The sequence below is a fragment of the Meleagris gallopavo genome, chromosome 2 (genome assembly GCF_905368555.1).
Source record: "Meleagris gallopavo chromosome 2, MGAL_WU_HG_1.1, whole genome shotgun sequence".
Taxonomy (NCBI): Eukaryota; Metazoa; Chordata; class Aves; order Galliformes; family Phasianidae; genus Meleagris; species Meleagris gallopavo.
The window spans coordinates 19,891,799-19,917,003 of record NC_139405.1 but is presented as its reverse complement, the minus strand read 5'-3'; the positions used below and the strand labels follow the sequence as shown (position 1 = coordinate 19,917,003).

The following is a 25,205-nucleotide window of genomic DNA, read 5'->3' as shown; positions in this document are numbered from 1 at the left end:
CTAGCTTCACCAATATGTTTACTGAAATGCATACTTTGGCCAGAATAAATCTTGCAGTAGGAGGCATCTTTTGTTTGTCATTCTGTAAAACATCATAGTTTCTGTCTGCCTTATCACCTGGGTATCATGTAAAGCAATGGGCCAGGAACTGTAGCAAGAACATGCAAATAAGAGGCGCCATGTCATATCTCACTGGGTTGCATGCAAGACATTTCAGATAACACATTCCAGCTGTGAAGAGATGAATACTTTAATTACCCACAGTAGCATTAAATAAGTCTCTGCTCCATAGAAAATGGAGAAATTGTGAAATTCCAAGTTAGAATATACATAAATCTGGCACCAATGTTGTACTGGATAGCACATTGCTCTTTCCAAAAACAGAATCGCTTCACTTGGTATTTACACATATTTCAATGCAACCTAGAAGATGGGAAATAAGCTCATGCTAGAGGACTACAGATTTTTTTTGTTGTTTGTCCTTTAAGGCAAAAGCTGTCTCTTTCACCTTTGAGCAGCAACTAAAACAAATGAATAAAAATCCTTAGGGTTGGAAATTGCTGTTTTTAAATATTTCTGTACCTCAGAACTATTTGAAAAGTAGCTGTGAGAATGGTATCTTAGCCCAAGTATTATCTTCTTCTGTGTTATTCCTGCTCCTCGCAATAATACCCTACATACAATACCACGAATTCTCTCTTACTCAAACTGCTTTACTTTACAATTAGTAAAATGTAAATGATATCAATTTTGCTTATATTATCATGGTCTTTCACTTAAAATAAGCAGTAGTCACATGGAAAAAAGGAACCAAAGAACGATGATTTTTCACAAAAATATAGTAAGTGCGCATTACTATACCATATTTACCACAATTACTAAAGATTTAGAGCAACACAAAAAGATACAGGTATTAATTTGGGATTCTCTCATTTTTTAAGTTCAGATTTGCTAAGTCTTCTTTTAACAGATGTCAAACATCTGCCTCTTCCTTTCTATATTGGTTTTGTAGGATCAGCATTTCCACATTCAGGAGAAGTAATAATTTGAATAAGCTAAAGTTTAATTTGTTTTCTTAGACTAATTTGTGAAGTCTTAGTTTTTCCACTATTTCCAAAGTGTCATTAATATTTTGCCCAGAAATCTACTACAAATCAGTCTGTCATATTCATCAGAAATGCTTTCTAAACTGTTGGGGATGCAGGGTAAGGAATCTCTATATTGCTTTAAATCAGCTGAAGATCTGCCTTTGTAACACAGAAATACTGAAAACATTCCTTTCAGGTTGGCAGAGAAAAATAAGTTTCATACAGCTGAGTGTTAATAAGAGTATCTTCCCTTTAAAGATTCATGATGAGAACCATTAGAATCTGCTAAGGAAATTATATGAACACAATTCGTTAACATTGTCAAAAATCTAGCACTTCAGAAAATGCAGAAATGTACATCCTCAATTCCAAGCTCCATGCAAAGACAAATTTATCCTTTTTTTCTGTTGTTTCATTTTATACAGGTATCTATAAAGTTGTTTTTCTTCATATATCAGTTAAATAATGAGAACTTTTTCCTACTCTAACAAACGCGCAACATTTAAGAGTAGAGGAATATTTGGACAGTAATATTTTTTCTGAAGTTTTTCAGCAATTCAATTTCCACCAAAACAAAATCGATGCTCGAGTTATATTTGGTCACTACTGTTACTGCTTATTACTAAAGCTTTGTGCATTTAGATGTTATTGGCTCCACCATACAATCCACTGCCATCTCTAACTTTTCAGTATAAAACACTCCCTGTTTTCTCTTTCATCTAAGAAGGTAATTTTTTGAGATCAACTAAAAAAAAAAGAATACAGAATACTTTGCATGAATATTAAAAAGCATTATGTTAAGAAACCTCTGCAGTTCAAAGCAGAAAATTCAGTTTTGTTTGTAAGTGTTTGAATGGATCAGAGAAGCATATCTTCTTCTCCACAGGGGGAAAACAAACAAATAAACAACAACAACAAAAAAACCCTCAGTTTTTCCTAAAATCAAAAGTTTTTGAAAGGTCAGTTTGGAATGTAATTCTAAATGTTGCCCCATCTCCTCAAACCTGCTAGGTCATCTCCATGAATAGACAGATATGCAGGACTGGATATGATTGCTGTGATTCTCTTTCAGACAGAAGAACTGAAAGTATGAAAACAGAAGCCTGGATTCACACAGCCTAAATTCCACTTGGAGATCCATGGAGGCTTCTACTGGCAAGAGATTTTAGAATTTTACTGCAATTCAGGATATGAAAGCAGCACCAAGATTGCATGAGAAAGTGGTACTACATAAGGCAAAAGCGGAAAAAAACAAAGACAACTAGTTACTAAAGGAGATCAGGGGCTACTTTCATTTCAGTACTTTATTACTAACAACACAGAAACTGAACTTGTCAATATAGGGAAAATACTTAAAGGCATTAATGGATGATGGACGCCTAATGGATGCCCCTTTTCAATGTGGTGAAGTGTACATTTGCCATATGTGCTTTTAAAAGGCTTCCTTTTTAATTACAGCTCATTCCCTAGAGAAAAGGAACACTTGAATTTCCATGAAAATCAATGAGTATTTCAAGCCCTCAACAACTGTCATGACCAGAAACTAAGCTAACAATATATTTGCAATCATAGTGTTAAAAACACATATCCCTTCTCAAGTTACAGTTTAACCAGGATGGGCCTAAAGCAATTACACTTTCATAGGCTAAAGTGAAAGTCAGTGAAATTTTAATTTTTAGGCAGAACTGATGCTTTCCTAAAAAGAGACTCAAACAAATAAAAATTTTCAATTCATACAGCACTTCAGAAAACAGTGAGAGAATTTATGACTTTCTGGGATTGACAAGTGGTCAGGAACTCATTTGTATTATTAAATAGAAAAATCATTTTGTTGAATGAATGGGAAACAGATGTCAGAGAGAATGAACTTTGTCTCTCTGTTTAGAGTCAGTAACATATTATGTTGAGGCAGTAAGTCATGAACATCACTAGCAGAAATGCTGAAAGATAGAAGGTTGGAAAGAGCCATGTATGATAGTGGAAAGTCAAAAGCCCCATTTTTTTGTTTTAAATTACAACCATTAGAGAAATAAGAAAAAAAATTCATACCTATTTTATACCTCTTTTACCACTAGCCTGTAAAAAAGAAAATCTTGGGCTCTAAAAGGAAGTTCGACTTAAAAATACGTACAGATCTAAGCAAGATTTTAAACAGACCTGATTCAGAGTGACTGGGATTTCTAGTGACCCAAATCCCTGTACGCTAGCTCAGATCACTTCTTCCCCCTCAGGCAGAGTGAGAAACTGGCAGCTAAATAAAATGGATCCAAAGCAAACAGTCTGATCTCTATGCCATATCTGTAACAGAGGGCAAGAGTGGCTCCTGTGCAGCACTGCACAAGGCAACATGACCTAATTTATTAGCCTTTTTTTTTTTTTTTAAAGGAAAGTCAAACAATGAAGCTCTGTAAGCACTGAGATACTGTAAGTCCGGGTGAGAAGCTGGAATATGGATGGAAAGAATTTGTATCCTACTGAACATTGGTATACTGGGGGAAAAGCTGGGATTTCAGCTCAGAGAGATTTGCACTTCCTGGAGAAGCTGGAAATAACAGGCTGTAAAAAGGCTACTGCAATAATTAAAGTTATAAAATGCACAATAGGGTCAAAAACATCAAGACCACAATAGAAAAATATAAATAATTTCTGAACACAAGCAACAAAAGCTGCTCTAAGAAGTTTATGAACAAGATCACTTTTCCTTATATTAGTTCAGCTGAATATAACCTGATATAGCTGTGATCTTGCAAGACTTAGACATAAGATATCAGAAATTTAATTCACCCTTTCCAAATTTTTGAAGGACAAATAGAAAAGTTATTTGACTGTAATCTCTACCAAGAAGCATTCATATTAGTACTGGGCCAGAACACAATCAGAACTGAGCTAAAAACCAATTGAACAAAACATATTATGGTGACCACTTCTCCCCAAACATTTTTCATTCATTTCCAATTTACAACCAGTTAGGGATTAACACACCAGTAAAAATACCTGGGATGAAATTCAAAATTCTTAAGAACAGCATTATGAGATGGCAATAGGAGATTAATGGAGATCGTGCGAAAAAGATAAATGGCACTACAAGAATACCAGAAAACTGGGGAGAATAGGGGGGAAATTAATTGAACCTATACTTTTGATAAATATTTATTTTTTTGCAGAAGAAAAATGCGTACTAGTTTGAGCTGTCATTATGCTAACCTATATCCTATTTTTCATATTATTAGTAATACATAATGTGGTAGTTTATATTCAAAAATAAAACCAGAATGTATATACCTCATGTATTTATCCAGAAATACTCTAAGGTTACTATGGTTACGAAAAATCCATTACCTTTGAATACAGAATGAAAAAGTTTGACTTAAAGTGTGCACTATTTATTACAGCGATCATCAACAGCCTTCAGGACGTTCTCTAACTGGATTCATTTTTCAGTGTCAGAACTGACCCACCACACCAGCAGCTTATGGTCTGTGCAAGGCAAAGAAATTTGAAGTATATGAATTTTTAAATATGTTTTATACTAACTCAAGATGCAGAAACGGCTTTGAATTTTAAGGCCTTACATTTAAAGGAAAGGAGGATCTTGATACTTTTTTTTCCAAGTTGTCCAATAGGAAATGTTTTTGCTTTACTTGTACTTATTATTATATAACATTCTGATGGTCCATTTTGCTATGGTACTTCCAGTTCTGTTGGTGTGCATATGATATAAACAATCTCAATCTGAACAAATAATTTGAATACTTAATAAAATTATAGCAACTATTCTAAAATAGGTAATCAGATTACCATGCTTCACTGTACTGCAAAATAGCTTCCAGAAAACTGATATAGCTACTGGAAGAAAATGGATTATTTAGTTTAGGCTTTTAACAAGTAAGTTTGGGCAGTTCAGAACAACAACACAATGGTTTTCTAATTAAGAAAATAGAAGGAAGACAGTGGGAAAAAAAAAAACATTAAATCTGTAGAATGCTTCTTGTCTCCAATGGCTTACAGTTTACTTGAGAGCTGAATGCTATGAAATTAAAAAGTTATAAAGCTACCAAAAAGATAACATAGATCCTGTGAAAGAGGATCTGAAAGATTCTGTAACAAATTGAACCCTCTGGGCTTTAAGTGTATAACAGTTCATTTTATTTTTCTATTTCATCTGAAATGCTTTAATTTCAACAGGTAATACTCTTTTAGAATGTTTGGTCACTTCTAACCAGAAATAGCCATGCTGCTGTTCACAAAAGACCTCCAGAAAGGATGAACACTACATGAGGGGCTACTACCAGAATCCATATAAGAGCAGAAGAATTGCATATTTTCAGCCCAAAGAAGAAAATGTCCTGAGGTTTAACAACATATGAAAAAACATTCACCTTGTTGCTACTATCATGGTAGCAGAGAGTTAACCTCACAATTCAGTCCAAATGTTTTAAATATCCTAACCTAATTTCTGGCTTCCTCCACCCTCATCAGGAATAACACCAGTAGACTCCCTAAGCAAGGTAACTCAGGAATGGCATAGAACTAGTTCACATTTGAACTTTGCCTTAACAAACATGCAGATCAGCACAGCTGAATCTAAGTAATGAATTATAGAATCCAAAAGCAAGACTAAAACAGTCATTGACGCAAAATAGTAAGGGGTCTGCCATACAATTATTCAAAGAAACTATAAGATACCCATCTCATATGCTACTTACCTTTTACAACGCACCTGGTCCCGTTTCCAAAATAAATTGGTACTCCATTCATATACAAAGTATATTGTGTAATAATTCCATTTGGTGTTTTTGGAGGACTCCAGCCCATCACCAAGGATGTGGGAAAGGTTGTTGCTGTGGGTAACTGCACATCTTCAGGGGCTGGTGAAAAAAAGTACATTTATATTAATGATATAATACTGTATATTGTATATATTTTATATATCGTGTATATACTGTATATACCATATATCTTATCTTACTGTGGGAGGTAAGAAAAAAGGAGAAAGAGAAAGGAGCCTTTGCCATACTCCTAAGATTTCAAAAAGATAATTCAGAGGACAGATATAAAATTGCTGCATGTCTAATGTATAACAGTATTTTTAGCTTTCTACAAATTGGAAATTATTTCAATGAACAATGGTTACTAGAAAGGTTTGGTTTTTTTTTTTTTGGTGAAGTTAACACTTCTGGAGAGATTTCATTCTTGCAAAGTATGAACATTTTGAGAATTCTCCTATAATCTGTGAGGTGACCTAGTGAACACAAAGTTCTATGAAAGATAAAGATACACTCTTTACTTTTTAGAAAGGTAATCTTGCTTCTGTATCTCTCCAGGCAAATAACACTGTGCACGTGCAGGGTACGTAATTTTAGGGCAGACTTCTTTTGATACAAATGATTTCCTCTTCTTCATGCTTATTATTCATAACCAAAAAGTGATCAATTTTTCTAATCACAAATGCAGATGTATTATTCTTATGCAGTACTCTTTTTTTCATGCTTTTCATAATTCAATACACTTAGTAATGTTTGTTTAGCATGGATTTTACGTATATAACATACTGGAAGTTGGCAATGGATAATAATTAAAAGTTGAGTTCTCTCGCCATTTCAATGAGTTATATTTTAGAAGCACAAGCAATCCCACTGAAAATCGCAAGAGGAACAGAACTTGGGCCTCAGTCTGGAAGGAATATCTTGTAAATTACAAGCTCTGTGCTAGCAATTTAAAACAATAACTAGCAGTGGCTGGCAATGTGAAAACAATATAAAGTAATGAATGTTTCAATAGGGAAACAGGGATAGCTGGAGGGTGTGATATGATGTCTGTCTTCTGTATCATCAATTTATTGTTACTAAGAGCATGCAACAAGAGTGTCCAAAAATAGAAACACCGCACATTGACTTTTTGTTCAATTCTTTTGAGGGATGAAACACATGTTCCCCATGGCTTTATTTGATCTCTGGGGAAAAAAAAGAAAATCTATTCTTGCCTAAACCTTCCTAATATGACAGCATATCTGAAAACACCGAATGTTTTCTGAAACACAGAATTCCTTCTTTACCAAGAATACTCACTAAGCTGAGACAAGAAGACAGACAAACTTCTTAAATTACTTTATTATACTAGAGAGAAATGTTCAACACTGTATTTCATGTTAACATCACACGGTCCATTAATTATTTGGCTGTCAGAGGTACGCATTTCCATGGCTAATGCCACCTGACAAACTCAGTCCGTTTATGTAGAACTTCCAAGAGGTGATACTGTGTTTTGATTGTAATGTTGCTGCCGGCAGTTTTCAGCACGTTCACAAAAGTGTGTTCCAGACATATTAGACAGGAATCCTCAGAACTGTCCTCACCAGGACAACATCATCCACAAATACATGTTCTAGCAGTAGTACAACACTCTAGCAATCTTTTTATAATTACGATTGAATTCACACAACTTCATTTTAAAATTTTATTTGATTTATTGATACCTTATTATTATCTTGTTTCTAAGAGAAAATAAAACTAAGAGCCTTTTTAAAAACACACCACTGTTAGAGTTAGTAGATAGGACTGTGGAAGTGAAAACTACTCCACTTTATGGAAGATTAAACTTTTCTTATAGATTTAAATCCAGGCCTTTATTATTCTACTGGTGCAAATTTGGAGTTACCGACTTTAACTGGATTAACGTGGCTTTAGAATGACGGAACCAGGAGAAGGATGAGATTTGGACTTAATGTTTAATCGAGAATTGAGTCCTTTTGGGAACATTTGCTCATGTAATTGATGTGTATTATTACCAGGCTAGTCTCTGAAGCCAGAACCATAGCATTATTTTCTCCTTCTTCCTGCTCTAGTTCTTAGTGTAAGCTTAAAAAACATTCATTTACACTCACGACCTTTAAGCTGGAGCCCAACAACATGTAAAAGAGTTTAGAAAAGGGAAAATCTGAACAGTGATTAATAAATAACTCAATTGGCATTTAAGGGCTTCATCATACTGAAATAATTGTTGCCTATTGCTGGTGTTTAGCAGTTAAAAGAAACCATGGAAATCAACCGTTTGATTCTCAATTTCATACTGTGCCATACAATCAATTCTTTTTAGTCAGACTGTCTCTAGATTTACTTCTGAGCCATAGTAAAATGAGGAAGCTTTCATTAATCTTTCAGATGCTTCATATTAATGACAAGGCTCTTGCATGAACAATGTAACAGCAATTAAAAAGCCCATTAATCTGCATTACAGCTATTAAAGATGCATGTCATTAAAGGGTATGGAGTTTGATTCATTTTCGCACCCCCCCAAAAAATGGAGCAATTATGGTCTGGCAATGCACTTTGTCATCAAATTAGGTTGGGGTTTTCCAGCAAATGGCTTTGCAGCATTTAGCTCTTCTCCTGTTTTATTATTCATGACTGAAATGTGGAAGTCAAGACCTTTGAAATTACTTTACCTTCTTGTGGAGTGGAGATGTTCAATGCATGCAAGCTCTCAGTACAGCCAGCCAAAGTGCAAGCGGTTAGGGTTACAGCATAGTTTGTGAACGGACGCAAGCCTGTCAATACGCCTGCAACAGAAGAAAGCAAGATGTTATGCATGTATAGTGTACAAACTGATTACATACATACACAGAGGTGGAAAAGAAAAAAGGTTTTAAGGTTTTGTTCATATCATGCCACAACAAATTTTGTAAACCAAATTAAAAGCAGTGTTTTATTGTGTTCTTAATATTTGTCATACAGCTAAGTTTCTTTACTAATTCTCACCATAGCACAAGCTACATCAAGACTGAGTTGCATATTTTATTCTAACCATGACAATAAATTTGAGGCTTTATTCCTAGTCTCCAGTTTGCCTTTTTTTTTTTCTTTTTTATTTTTCTCCAGTTATTATATGTTGACTTTTCAAGGAATTTTCAGTCTCTCAGAACAATCATTTTAATGTTTCCTCTCCAATGTTGCCCCTACTTATTCATCTATAAACTCAAATCTCTTTTTTTATATGAAACATCCCACTTGTGTTTCATCACTTCATTGGCAGAATATAGCCCACATGCTTGCTACTACTGTAACATAACTCAGATGACACAGTACTTAGGGATTTACAAGAAAAAAATGTTTGTAAACTTGTCTTTTTTGAGTCCTGCTCGTGTTAGAGAAGAAAAGTTGAGAGATTGCCACATATATATCGACAGCTTACAGTGGATACAACAAATTGGTCCTTGACACTTCAGGAAGTTACAAAATATTTTTGACAGAAATATACAGATAGATTGTGTGGAAAAAAAAAAAAATTGGTTTGCAGCCATTTTGAGAAATGTCAGCAGTTCCCATTTGAAAACAGCTCAACAATAAACTAATATTGAATGAAAAGTAATTTAAAAGATGGTCAGATCATGTCACGCTTTATTTCAAACTATGAAACAGCAGAACATTAGAGAACATAATTCTTTGCCAAACCTCTCATGGTACAAAACTGTAAAACTTGCCAGCATTATGCATACACAAACAGGTAGAAAAAAAACCCTGTCATTTATGCTACTCTTACTTGAGTTACTACACAGAATGCTAAACAACTTTAAATTTCAGCAGAAAATTCCTGTTCTCACGTAAGAACTTTACAGACACACACACAAAAAAACCCAAAAAACACAGAGCTGGAGAATTGGATTCTGGAAGTTTATGATTACAACATACTTATTTTCTAAGTGGAATAGTCAAAGTAAGTCTACTATTTTTATAGTGTTCATTAATATGTGTAATCACATGGAAACAATGTTAGCTTTTATTGAATTAGTTGTTTTTGTATCTTATATTGGAATTATCCAAAGACTTCAAAGATCAGCATTGCAAATGATGATTCTATTTCAATTTTCTGAGGTTCTGTTCTTATGTATGAAGAGATAATCAGAAGTAGCAGCACTCATGCCAGAGTAGCTGTGTTAAACTGAAACCAGTTGAACAGGATCAACTCTCTGGTAATTGCTTTGATTTTGCAAATCCCATGTTAACAGAGAAAAACTGTACTGCCATCTTATTATCTAGTGTCAATACTACATGGAAGAAAGAGAATGTTGTGTCAGCCCCTACCCAAGCAAATATGTCTGTAAATCTGTGACAAAAGACACGTTTTTAAGAGCATTCAATATGCATAAAAAAGAAAATAATGATGTTTCAAAATGTCAGTATCCCTGTAAAGCATCAATAGCTGGTATCTACAGAAATTCTCCAGCAGAGAAATGTCTTTTTGTTTGTTTGTTTTTGCATTAGACAACAGAAAGCACTTATTTCTAGATCACTGAAAGTTAAACATGGGAAATGGGAAAGTTAGGGTACTTTTGCTACCTTCAGCAAATAAACACATGCAGAAACCAAACCCTCTGACATTTGCAGGTTCTTGGTTAGAGGAGCATGGTATAGAGCATATGCTATACCTCTATTCACTCTGCTGTGCATTAGGAAGCAATTTAGTTTTATCTGTACATTTAGTACTTAGAGCATTCTTTTCTTATGAAGCAGTGAATTAATGCTCCTTGCATTTCATGATGGAAGACATCCTGTGGGGTCATCAATGGCTTCAGGCACTGAGAGTCACACTCACATATCTAGTAAGATGTTCATAGCTGTAGAAGGTTTGGATTGGGTTGTTTGGTTGTGATTTTTACTTTAGTCAAAGTAGAAAGGTTTTACATGAAGCATATTAAGCATCTGCAATGCAACAGAGTGTATATTATCGTAGGTAGGTTTATGAAGGATAGTGAGAATTTGAAAAATAAAACGAACTCTTTGCAGCAGAAAGTATCCGTTGTTAAAAAAAAACATTTTCAGCCAAAACTGCAACTAAAAATATACTTCATTCATCTTATAATTCATATCTTTCCTTCAAATGTACAATTGCACTACTTTTTCTCAGCAAAGAAACAGATGCACTGCATAGGTAGGCAATAGAAAATGCACAGATTTTATTAACATACTTCAGCAAACTACTTTTTCCTCAGCTGCCAACCTATCTGTTTGGCCAGCATCCACTGTAATCTGTTCTCCTTCATTATGTTAATCTGTGGGCGGAAAGATTTCTGTCATCTTCAAATCGCTTGTACAGCAATGGTAAACACCTTGGCCTGTCTGTAATTGGACAGGTGTCTGCATTGGTGTCACCCGGCTTTTAATTCAATTAAAGAACTGGCTGCTCTGCTCTCATTACCCACTCTTTTCCTCTGCACTTTTAGTCAGGCAGTGAAATTTACACCCAGTGCCTGACTATTTTAGAGTATAAAGTCAGCAGTCCCATAGCAAAGATCACCACTGATACACGTGAAATAATTTATAGCCCAGCAAAATAAATCCTGCAATAAAAAATAGCCTATGATCCAATGAGGATGGCTGACAGTTTAAAAAAAACTTTTCCAGACTCCTCCATTTGCACACATGTAGATTGACATCCTTTGTCTATAACCAACAACTAATGATCTGCTAAACAGTCCTTTGGGCTTTCCAATATGGGATGCTAACAGAGCAACCTTTGGCCACAATCATACTTATATGTATTCTAGCAATGTTAGCAGGAGAGAGGTAGATAGATAAACTGTCACCTTGATCAGGAAATAGAATTAGAGGGCCCATCAATATTTAAGAGGAGGGTCAGACTCCCGCATTTGAGATGTGAGTTCCATTCATTCCATCTGCCACTTCAGAGCAGTTGAATCCATCCAGACTTAGAATTTACACCACAGACTATGTTCTTAGCCTTAATATCCACACAGGGAATCAGAGATGGTAAATCATTCTAACACACCACTCCTATTCTGCCCACTCAAAGAACCTTTGAAAATAAATTTAAGTTCTAACACAGACATTTTGACACAGTGACCCCATGAAACTGAATAATGTCATTTGTTAAATATGAATGTAAAGTTAACAGTCTAAAAGAGTGATCTGGAATCACATCTAGAACATTAAGCCCACTTTATATGCAAAACTAGCATTTAATTTTCTATTTTATTTAAATGATCTTTAATTATTTGCAATATTTGAAGTTGGGGACTAGAATTCTGCCACAGTAAAAAATGTTAGTTCCTGTGGATAAGGGACAAGAACATTAACACAGACAGCAGAAAAGGGTCAACAATGAATTTATGATAAAACAGACATGTTAACTGGTCAGAATGAGCTGATCTTTATAACCAACCCATTCATTATAATACAGACACTACATCAGAAGAGTAAATATCAAGCTTCTTCCTTTCATTTCTCCATAAAACAGACATTTCTTATATTCAGTACATCGAAAAGCAAGTTGTCATATACTTAGAAGGTTCTGCCACAACATTACAGTAGATTTAGAATGAAAAAGTGGTATTTTTCATCAAGGAAAATAATTATTTTACCACTAAGGTACGAGGGTAATATTCTGTTCACAAACACTGAAAAAGAGGTTCAAACACAAGTATAGTATTTTAATAACTTCCTCATCTAATTAAAAGTTTGTTCTAAAAGCACCATCTTCGCTTTCCTGGTATACTATCCTTCTTGTATAGGATGTTACTTCAAAACATCACTTAATCTTCAGAGATGGCACACTTGCTCATGGTAACTCAGAGCTTTTATTCTGTATATTAGAATAAAAATAAAAATTGAGGTGAGTTTATTCTGAAAAGCCCACTCACCCACACACAACTCATAAAAAACGGCTACTTAATCGTACAGCTGTAACACAAATTCTAGAATTATTTTCCTCTTTTCACAAAATAAAACAAAAAACAGTTGGTTAAGATGGTGGAAGAGAAGCATTTTGCAAGGTTAATTCAATTTTTTTTTTTACAGGTAAATTTAGATAATTTTAATCATAACCAGAAACTACTTTTATACAAATCCTGAAAATTCTGCTCTGCTACTGAACATAAAGATTCCCAAAGTCAACCACAGAACTTATCCACACAATTTCCATTTGTTTTTGCTGGAGGGACTCTTCCTTGCCAGACTTCTACATGTCCTCCCTAAGACTCTACTTCGTAAGGACTTCCTGTGGAATACAAATTGTGCAATTGAAACAACATTCTACTTTACAGTTGTATCATAATGCTTTTTTTTGAGCTGTTAAAAAAAAAAAATAACATACCAAGTCCTCACTCCCCAAACCTAAACTATCTAGCCAACTTGAATGCCTGAGGTCATATAGCATCTGTCTAACAAAGTCACTTGTGTGTTGAGACACATCATTGCCACAGTACACTTAATCACAGTCCACTGACCAGAAAAGGAAGTCCTCAACTGACTTTGTGTTTTCAACAGATTGTAGCAAAAACTGTTAAAGTACATGTGTCTTCTATGTACACATATCTGAGCTGCAAGCCTGCGCACATCAATCTGTCACATACATCTGCATTTTTTAAGCATCTTTTACCATAAGCAGAATATGAATCAAAATGCTTTGACTTAGAAGAACATAGAAGTTTGCTTTGGTTACTGGCTTGGAAGATCCGTTTCCCTTTTTCCCAGCAATTCCTAGTTTACAATCAGCAAAGCACAAGCTCCACTGGTGTCAAGGATGCAATTCAGGTTGCAACATTTCAAGGCAGGCTGAAATTCCTTCACTACACATAACAACTCTGGCTGCTTTAATTTGCAGAACACCATCACCGAATGGTCTCATTTTGCACCAGACATTGCTTAACCACAGAAAGAATTGGTTTATAAGAACTTATCACTCTATTCCTCTTGATCCTCCCAGATAACTTTGACATTGCTAATTTTCTACTGCATGATTAATTTTAAAAGTCTGTGGAGAAGGAAAGATTCTTAACTCTTTGCAAACTGTCGATAAAAAGATACTAACAATCCATTTATTTCTCACAAACGTTACAAAGTTGATTTCTTTTTTGTCAATAAAAGTATCAGAATGTAGGTAAGCGTTGATGTAATTTGGATAAAATTTTTAGGTTTATTTGATCAGATAATTTGTATTTCAGATGAATAAGTTTATAGAACAGCAATGGACTGTAAACAAGATTCACTTCAGTCTAAACTCAATCAAGTTAGAACCCTAGTATTGCAAAATATTAATATCATTCATGCTTTAAAATGCATATATTGAAAAATATGCTGCTAGTGTGCTAAAGCCTGCTAAATGAAAACAGATAAGAACCTATGTCCTGCCACTCTGATTTAGAGCCACCAAGAGCTCAAGCACCACCTGACAATTTACAGGAACCTAATGGGCATCGACAGATCTATTGGCTGGCCTATGTTGTATTAGCTGCAGCAGTCAGACAGGGAGCTGAGCAGACTTCAAGGTGAAAAGAAATCATAAGCTCATTTCAAGAGGAAGAAGGAATGGCAACAGTGGGCATTTGGAGGATAAACTGGCAATGATTTTCTCATTATCATATGCGCAGCCACAACTTTGGCACTTGGTTATTGTGGTAACGGCACAGGTACAAAGAGCTACAGTAACCATGTGAAATTGAAAAAAAAAAAAAAAAAAACAACAAAAAACTAATGGAAATACAAAATGTCTGTGAATTCTTTTGCTGAATATCTTACCATTTGCAGTTTTCACTACTGTTCTTCATTGCCTGTAATTGGGAATTGGCAAAACTTAGAGATTTGTGTATCTCCTGAATGCTATGATTTTGAATTATAAAATGTATTCAGTTTGAATTATAAAATGTATTTCTCTTAAGTGCTTGACAATAGAGGTATCTTTGCTGGGACAGGTAAAGGCAAATGTCAATTTCTATCTGAATACTGGGTCTAAACTAGGAACCCTTTGTGAAAACAGAAGGTATGGCACACGATACAGAGTATGTGAGAATGCTAATGTAAACACTGACAGTCAAGAAGAACACAAAGAGAAGCTTAGAGTTATTTCTCATGAGCGATTTTCTGTGTCACACAGCAGGGTGTTTGTGTGTATTTTGAGCATTAATTGATAAGGATGAGAAATGATCACCTTGCTGGATTAATTTTCTGATGGTAAAACTTGTAAGACACACCAGACAAGCCTTAAGGCTAAGCAATAATCCCCTCTTCATTCTCTTCTAGATGTAATGAGACACCCATGGGAAAGTGACTGAACACTCTAAACCTTCCCACAGCTGCAGCCAGTTAGTAACTATCTCACAAAACTATACGTTTAAATCAACTTTTGAAAACAATCTTCTCTGCCTAAGCACAGAAGGCAACCTGCAGCCAGCTATATTGGGAGCCAGTAATATAAGGGATCACATGAAAAGGAAGATGAAATTACCACTGAATCAGTACAGAGTTCACTTTGATTTAGATTTTCCTAACTGATATGACAACGTGATAGACTTCTATAATAAGATGAAAAGCTTCATAAATGCAGAGATAGAAATAGATGTTATCTTGACCTTAGTATAGATTTTGACGCTGTCTCCCATAGCACCCTCACAGACAAACTGACAAAGTACAGATAAGTGGACAGTGAAGTGAATTGAAAGCTGGCTGATAGCTGGACCAAGAAAGTTATAATCAGTGGCATAAAATCCAGTTGAAGGCAAATCAGATGTGCTTCCCATGGATGGATACTGGGGCTGCTGCTGTTCAATATCTTCTGTCTTCTGTACTGTACCGCGTTTAATTCTGGAGCCCCCAACACAAGGACATCAAGTTGTTGGAGTGGGTCCAGAGGAGGGCCACAAAGATGATCAGAAGTCTGGAGCACCTCCCCTATGAAGACAGGCTGATGGAGCTGGGTCTCCTCAGCCTGGAGAAGATTAGGTTCTAGGGGGACGTTTTAGCAGCCTTCTAGTACCTGAAGGAGGGCTAGATGTAGACTAGATATTAGGACGGAATACTTTACTGTCAGAGTGGTGAGATACTGGAACAGGTTGCCCAGTGAGGTTATAAATGTCTCCTCCCTGGAAGTATTCAAGTCTTGGCTGGACGGGGCTGGGAGCAACCTAGTCTAGAGGGAGGTGTCCCTGCCTGTAGCAGGGGGTTGGAAGTAGATTATTGTAAAACAATCAAAACCATTCTATGATTAAGCATTTAGTAATTTTTTCTTTAACTCCTAGCACTGCAGAACTCTCCTTTAGTGCAGTACAACATGTCAGAGATTCCAACCACCAGGTAACAAAATCACATTACAACATTTACCGTTCTGACCAGTCTAGCAGCTCTTGATGACTGCGAATGTTTTCTAGGATTTGTATTATTTTCCAAATGCTGATTATCCAGCAGGTTACAATATAAGTGTAAGGGTAGCAATTGTTTGTTTCCAGCTCTTTCCATCTCCTCCTGTACTGCCAATACTCTTAAATATGTACAAAATTAGTTTTGAGGCACGATGGCATAATACTCTCCAAGTACAGCTTGTTTTTTTAGTTTAAAAACCAAACTGCCCAAGACTTCCTCAAAACAAAAAGTGAAGCTTATTAACAGTGGTCTATCCATGATGAATGCAGCACAATTAATAAGAGAATAAAAGAGGAAAATTAAGAAAATAGGAGAATTATGACTACTATAATAGAATTATAATGAGAGAAAACTCTTGACATTTTTAATACTCCAGCCAAAGATCATGTTGATTTTTTACTTCTCATTTCCTCTTAAATTTATATATAAAACTCACAGATCAAACACACGTCTTTGAAAATTAAATTTTGCAGGAGCTTGTGGTACATCAACATATAGTGATTATGTTTCTGGACATATGCCATATCTTATCCTATGTTACTAGCAGTAAAACTGCAATTGCCACATTTATGACACATGAAAAGAAGCAGTCTTTACTGTCCCACCACCACCCTTTGTTACTATACAGTTGCCTTCCAGGTTATGTCCAGCAGCACATGAGTCTAGAATGCTTAAGTAAACATTCTCCAACACGTGCTCAAACATCCTTTTGATAGCCCTCAGCTTGTATTTAAATGAATTTATATGCTCATCATCTACACGTCATAAATCTGCTCTTGGAGGCAAACCGTCCGGGTTTCAAAAAATACTGTTAATTCATCACTTGGGATTTCTTATTTTCCCCATTATCTATCAAGTTTGAGGGTAGCCATTTTTTAATGCCCACAAACTAATCTCTCTGTGTAGCCTGCACTGAAATAAATGGGCTAAAGGCAAAACCATGTCTATCAGGAGCAGTGATTTAACAGAAATAGTTTTCCACTTGTCTCAGTTCTGACCTCAGCATGAGAGTCTGAATTACATATTTCATACAACATTGAAACCCGGAAATACATTTCTAAAATATCAGGCAGCAGTTATAAATAACAAAAGGAAGTACTCCTTTCACATAGACAAAACTGAATCTGAAAACTTTCTGCCATAGCAAGTCACGAGAAGCAAAACCATAAATGGTTAAGAAAAGAAAGATAATACTGCCACTATGCACAGTGGTGAAGATGCAACTTCTAGATGAGGAATTAGACAAACTACCAACTGAAGTTACATTAACAGGAAGACTCACTTTATGTCACATTCCCAAAAATCTACAATCTGACATTATCAGAGAGGACAATGGTTTAACAGAGTCATTTTTAAATTCTTAGGGTCACTTAATTTTGCATTACTCAGCACCTACCTGCTATAAAGGACAAAAAAGAAAAAAAAGAGAAGGATCTATTTAATATCCTATATAATATAAAGAAATGACTTATCTCTCTCCTCCTGAAAGCTGCATGTGTATACCTCTTCCCTATCTAGTACAGTGTAGACTTTTTCATAACTTTAACGTAGAATCATGGCATAATACCAGTAAGAATTAAGCTAAACTTAAGTTCTGAACATTAGCTGTTGTAATTGAACATACACTAACATATGGTCTCAAATTTCTATTAATGTATTATATTGCATTTCCACATAGTTAAAGAGTATTCAAACAAAAAGTTCATCAAACAAATCACAGTAATAATGAAAAACCAATGCAATTTATGTGTTCCAGGCACATTATTAACAAATAGTCAAGAACATTCCAACTGAAGAAAAAATACATGCATGTTAGCATTGAAAATTTATATCTACATTACAGCAGAAAACAACACAGAACATACATATTTATGTAAAAACACTGAACATGTATTTCTCAGGTTTCAGGAAAACAGCAGTAATGTACTACTGAAAGGTTAAGGCATTTCCAGCAACTTTTATATTGCCTGAAGTCAAGACTTATCAAGGCACTAGCTTTGAGCATTATGTCACCGGAGCTTTTTATTTTTATGAATTAAATAATTAATTTTAGGCAATGAATAAATATACAATGAAAATAAGAGTAAATAAGAAAGTAAGACTTTAGTCTAAATAGAACTTGTTTTTAGTATTTAGATGCATTTTAATTTCTACTGCTCTTCGAAGTCAATACATTGCATATATGTTGGCACTGACAGTATTGCAAGGGCTTCTCTGAAAGTTATGCCTCCTATTTTATTATGTTGGCCCACAACGTCAGTGGCAGATGTTGGTGGTATGGCATAAAGGTTGAACATTCCCATCAATACTCCATTAGAAGTAGTTGCTGTGTGACAGATGGCAGCATAAGGGCAGTCTGAAGAAATGGCGTTTGACATGGAAATGCATATGAAGAAAAGGGATGTCACTGAATTCCTCCATGTGAAAAAAAAAAAAATACCAACACTTGCTGTACGTTTATGGAGACTAAACAGCGAATGTGAGCACAGTGAGATGGTGAGTGTTGCATTTCAGCAGTGGTCACCTCCATTGGGTGCAGATTTTTACAATTGCAGCATGCAGGTCCTTATTGCTGGTGAAAACGCACAGCTTATGGTGGGGACTTGCATGGACAAACAACGTTTTGTATCTGAGAGTTTGCTCTATCAAACAGTGCTATTGTGCTCTTTGTATGTCAGTTTCCAAGGAAATAAATAGAAGACATTACTTTTGGAGCAAGTAGATATGCTCTTTATACATGAAAATAGACAATACTTTATAGTTCATCAAAAGGAGGTATAAACATGCCATGTTATTAGATACACCTAGAAAATGGTACTTAACAACATTTACCTGTGAGCATACTAGTGTCAGCAAGCTCAGCAATAGTGATGGGTACACTGGGACCATCCTCTTCATATGCTTTCAAAATGTACTTCTCAATTACACCTATGACCCCAGCAGGTTTGTCCCAGGTGACCTCAATGCTGTAACCATTTATACTGTGAACTCTTGAGGGAGTTGGCACATTTTGTGGAACTGTGGAAGGATAAAATAGAAAATAGAGAAAATGGCAGTTCTAAGGAGACTATTGCCCCTATTCTTCACTTTTAATGGCTGCAGTAAATCAGACTCAACCATTAGCATAAATACAATTTATTAGAGTTGTAACTTTTCAGCACTGATTTAATATGACTGCACATCTTGAGCTGTTCAGTTTAAGCTATATTTCAAAACCATCAAAACTCCATCTACATAACATTCCTTCTCATCTTGTTGAGGTTTTCTGAAAACATTTAATGTATCAAACGTATTTAAGCATCACTCAAAAAGAGGAGGTGGACTGTATGTAGTGAGCAAGTTTGGGCACTATAATCAAGCAACTGAATGATGCAAGAGACTGCAGCAGAGAAGGGTTTGACATTTATCTGTTGGATATCTAAACCACAGACTGCCAAAAATATGAAACATTTCTAAAAAATGTACATTCTTGTTAACAAAATGCTTCAAAAAATTAAGCTTATTAAATTATTTTCATATCTCTGATATGCCAGATAACTACCTGAGAGTAAAAATCTCTGATTTTGTATTGGGGGGGATGGGGATTAGAAAAGGAAAAGAAAAATTGAAAAAAGAAAAACGGAGATGCTTAGAAGAACTGAAAAGCTAAGCTCAAATATGTATAGAGTAGCTAATTCAAAAGAAAAAAAATCACATTTCCCTTAACCTTTTACTGTTTATTATATATTTCTATATCAGGTAAAGGTCTGTCCAGTAACAACTTCATCACAGATGACTGCACAAGGGATGCAGAGGAAAGGCCCAAGGAACACAATGGCAGGATGATGGATGATGAGTTTGCTGTAAATGCATGTGGACTCCCTAGCCCTGCTGATGATCATTTGCTTTTCTCACCATCAAATAACGACTTTTTATAGAATTTTTATAGAAGTTTCATTAAATATCTATAGAGACTTGGTTTAGTTGTGGTTGTGTTTTGTTTGTTCGTTTTTTTTTTTTTTTTTCCAATAAAAAGAGTACTGCAGTGCAAACTCTGAAAATACTTGGAACTTGTGATTCTTGTATAAAAAATGTGATTCTCTAGGAAAGCCTCCGTTACCACAGCATTGATTTTATTAGTCCTGGAGTGTATCACAGGGCAAGGTAAAGTATTCTATAGCAGATGGTCTTCTCAGAAGGGACAAAACAAAACCAACTCAAAAATAATTAAGTAGTGCAATTATTCTCCAGCCCTAGGGATCATATAGCTGTTCAATGTTGTGGTCAGCTTGCAAACAAATTTATGGGAAAGCTTACTTCTGTCAGACAGTTGATATGAAAATATATACATACCTTCTCTCTTCTGGGTAGTACAAAAAATTATGACCCTAAGTTGACGTAAGAGTGTATTAACAAGTCAAATATTCACATACATATTGTATCATTTTTTTTAAGATCTTATATTGAATATCTTTCACTAAAATAATTCTCTGCATTGAAAGAATGCAGTTAGCCTTCCATTTATGGAAGACAAAGTGTTCAGTAAAAAAAAATGCAGGACTAATTCTTCAAAAACTTGTTGGCCGAAGTAAGTTTATAAAAGCACTGAGCAGAAAGTTTTCCTCATGAATATAAGAAAAATATGATCTCTAATGTTCAGCAGATATTATGTTCCTTTGAAACCTTCTTCACAAGCCACATGCTTTCCTGTTAAATATTCACAATCTGCACATTACTTGTAAAAAGAATCCTTCCCCCATCTACATTATTCAGCAGCACTGAGCAGCATGTGCAGAAAACAAAAATAAAAAAGCTTGCACTAGATTCTGATCTCACAGTTATATGGCTCTGCATCTTCCATAGCATGCTCCTGCTATTCTCCAGTATCTCCCTCCTCTGCACTTGATTTAGTATCACTCAGTCATATGTGGGAAAATACAGTTACTTACTCTAGCAGACTCCTGTAAATGTGAATTTGGATGCGCACACATCAACATGCCTAGATACGTGGCTGTTCTTATTCTGTTAACGTCGTTTATTTCCTTGCTCTCAAACAATAGCATAATAAAATATATATTTGGAAAATACTTTGAATTATATGTGGAAAGTATCTGCTTAAACATGTTCCAATAATCTGCTACTATTCAAAGCATCAAAGACTTTTGGTACCTTTAGAAATACTACATGACTTAGACTGCTAAAATACTTGTGATGTGCTTTTCTCCAACCTAATATTAGATAGCACAAGAAAAATGGACATAAGCAAGCCTTAAAGCTATATTTACCTGATTCTCTTGTACGAGCACGTGTCCATACACTAGATACTGATCCTCCTTCATTTGAGGCAACCACCCTATAAAGGTATTCTTCAAAGACCACAGAGACGCAAAAGAGGGGAGGAAAAAAAGAACAAAGACTGAACACGGTAACACATTAATACAGAAGGAAATAAAAATGATATATTTCATTTAAGGAACCAATGTGTTACCTGTAAATGGTTGTAGACCATTCTCATAAACACTCTGCTCTTTTCCTCGGTATACTAGGATGGAGTCATTTCCCCTGCAGTTAACAGCACTGTCAGTTGATAGGCATCCATCCAGATTGACTCTGACAGCACTGCTGGACACAGATGCCAAGTTAACGACAGCACCTCGTGTAAATTTAACATCCTTCATGCAACCACCGAAACCTAGCAAACAGTAAGGGATTAGTATCACATAAAGAGCCTCAGTCATTACTTAAGAATCACTTTCATTCCTTTTGAAACTATATTTTCAACAGTAAAGACAATAATAGAAAAATGTTAACTTACAATGTGAGAAAACTGTCTCTTCTTTCAAGATATGATGGTGGTAAAAATTCCTGACATTCTAGTGTTGAATTCCTGCCTTACAGATCTGTATTTTCATTGTTATCAATTCTACTCTACAAGAAAGTATTTGTTTTCTGCTCTGCCTCTTCTTCCTTTAAAATTATCACTGTAAAAGTGATTCTGATTTTGAAAACTGGCTTTCCATTGCTTGACAATAATTTCTTGATAAATTGAGAAGAATATGTAGGTGAAAAGTATACTCAGGAAATGATAAAGATAAATCCAATTAGGTCTAAATCTGGTATACTGTTTGCAAACATATTCTGAAAACATAACCCTAAACAACTCATGGACAGGAAAAATATAAGTAACTATTTACATATGTGTGTGTATATGCATATATTTGTGTGTGCATGTGACATTGTCAGCAACATTACAAATACGCTAACCTAGTTATTTGCAATAGCAAAATTGGAAAATCTCAGGGTGTACTTCTTCCAATTTCTTCATACTTCTATGATTTAATTTACACAGAAATTAATATATTGATGCAAAATAAGAGGCTGATTTGAAAGAAATGTCTCCTAGTTTATGATGTTGGCTCATGACATCAGGGGCAAATGCCAATGGTATGGCAGTAGATGTTGAACTTTCCCACCATTATTTAATTACATTTTGTTACTGTACGACAGATGGCAGCAGAGGGGCACTCTGACAAAATGGCATCTGACATGGAAGCACATATGAATCAAAGGTATGGAATTAAACTCCTTCATGTGGAAAAAAATGACACCCACTGACATTTGTTGATGCTTGTTGAACATTTATGGAGACCAAACAATGGATGTAAGCACAGTGAGCTAGTGGGTGGTGTGTTTCAGCAGTGGTGACAGCAACAGCGGGTCACCTCTGCTGATGCAGCTTTTTACGAGCAAAACATGCAAACTCTTGTTCACTGCTGGTGAAAATACATTGCTCATGGTGGTGACTATGTTGAAACACAGTGCATTATAGCTGCAAATTTTCTCTTTCAAATAGTTATTGTGCTCTTCATAGTTGCTGCAGTTTATAAGGAAATAAAAAGAGGATGTTACTTTTGGAACGGCCTCAGATCTGGCTAAAGTTCATTGTTTGGTAGCTAAAGTAAAACCAAAGAAAACAGTAACCAAACTGAAGACTGCAATTCACCTAAGATTTAACTTGAAATTGAAAATGAGTCTTACAGAGATTAGTGCTCTTGTTTTAGCTTTATGAAAGCATTATATTTTTATATACTGTTACACATTATGTACTTCTACCGCCTTTATTTCTGAAAGATGGCAGATAAGAACAATCGTCTTTAACAACCTAAATTAGAATTCAGTATTCATAGATAGTTCCTGAAAAAGAAAGGGATACTGAAAAAGAAAGGTGGATACCGATTTTGAACAATCAAATGATCTCTTCACTACGTTAGGAACTATGAAAAATTGCTCTTTATATTGCACACATCTTTGTTAAAGCCAACTTCAATTCCACAGGAATTTACTCAGTTTCTAAACATTTTGTGGTAGAGCAAATAATTAATACCAGTCTGCAGAAGCATCTTAATTAGTAGGCAAAACGAGCAATTGCTTAATTTGCGTTTGCGATCTGTGCTATACAACATATTTTAATCCATTACTTTCATTTTCTTTTGAGTCCTCACTATTTGAGAACTTCAGACTGACTTCAAGTAATGTTTATTTGTGCTTAAGTAGCTGCAAAGTAAGTCAGTACTAATTCTCAGAGACTTTCTTGCCAGCTCCTCTTGAATATGTAGTGTTGAAAGCATACTTTCTACAGATTATAATTAAAACAACCTTGTAACACTTGAGGAAACCAAAACACAGGTGTTGCTACTTTCTCAGCTGTCTGCCCTAACATCCTATGGAGCTGTGTCCTGTTTCAACATTACCTCCTTTTTTGCCTGATCTTCTCATTACCAATATCATTCTGATTGGTCACAGTGATAGAAACTGACAGGCTACATTTGAGAGCATGACAGGGTCAGACATAAGTTAAGAATATTCACTTAAGCCAAGATCTTAATATGTGGATGCTTTGCTCATCTAAACCTACATTCAGGAACACAAAAATTTTTTTGCCGTCAGAAGTTCTAAATACAAATATTCATTTCTGCCATTTTATTTCAGAGTATGGTGAGCAGCCTTTGTGAAAAAAAAAGTAATGTTTATTGATATGCTTGAATACGCACTTCAGACATTCACTTCAGACTATTTTGCCCTAGATCACAGCTCCCTTTGCTGCAGGAGCTGAGAATGCATCCACTGACGAGCCCATACCATCTGCTACAAGGCAATGCTGACAGGAGATGACTGGCTAGTTCTTTTGAGCCATAAAAATTACCCATATAGAACCTGAAGGAAGACTATAAAATATATATGATATCCACTGCTGGAGTGATACTTAAAATAATATTTTTGAGCTGTGAACATTAGTGCTTTGATTTGATTCAACCCATCTGTAGCTGTGAATCCACAAGGCCGCAATGCGGATCTGCAGACTTTACATGAATCGGTGTTTTCAGTGCAAGCACAAGTAGACTCACTCACTTGATTCCCTACTGATCACTTACTGATTGCTACTTAGTTGGCCATCACATCTGAAAAATACAGTATGACTGATGAATACCACCATAAGTAAGAAAAATCCAGATCCCCAAAATAAAGAGGGCTAATTTTAAGACACTTTTTGGAGTACATCTCAAACAGTCAAACCTTAGGCACAGGCTATTAGCAGCAAGCTGCACCTAATACTTCCCTCTTTTGACTTACTTTCCTAGAAATTTGACCTATCTTAGGACGAAAAGGACCCAGCAAATATTTCTCTTGCTCCCGGTAATGCAAAAAAGCATCACCAGATAACATAGCTGAAATCCTAATTCAGGATTTTATACTTAGTGATTTTTTTTAGACCATAATCAACTACTGCCTGCGTAAGGACTGATCAGCCTTCAACTCTGGCAACCCATGCCAATACTCAGCTACACTACAGTGGTTTAAGATATTTGTACTGTATTCCACTGTGTTCCATTACAGATCTGAAGCTAACTCGACAAAATGATCAAGAGAAACAAGCTGATCTGAACAGGTTTTCTCTGAGGAAAGTCTGATCTCTTCTTTCTGATTGGGC

The 25,205-nt window shown here is 35.4% G+C and overlaps 1 protein-coding gene across 1 annotated transcript in view; it reads right to left on the bottom strand.

Annotated features, from left to right (window-relative positions):
* USH2A (usherin) overlaps positions 1–25,205 on the bottom strand; it is a 377,385-nt gene that overhangs the window by 208,290 nt on the left and 143,890 nt on the right. Inside the window, exons 27-31 of the mRNA XM_085219239.1 lie at positions 21,705–21,908; positions 21,502–21,582; positions 19,070–19,255; positions 8,533–8,646; positions 5,795–5,956 (exon numbers count right to left, since the gene is read on the bottom strand). Of these exons, the coding sequence (XP_085075365.1) occupies positions 5,795–5,956; positions 8,533–8,646; positions 19,070–19,255; positions 21,502–21,582; positions 21,705–21,908 (747 nt within the window). The remainder of the gene's footprint in view (positions 1–5,794; positions 5,957–8,532; positions 8,647–19,069; positions 19,256–21,501; positions 21,583–21,704; positions 21,909–25,205) is intronic.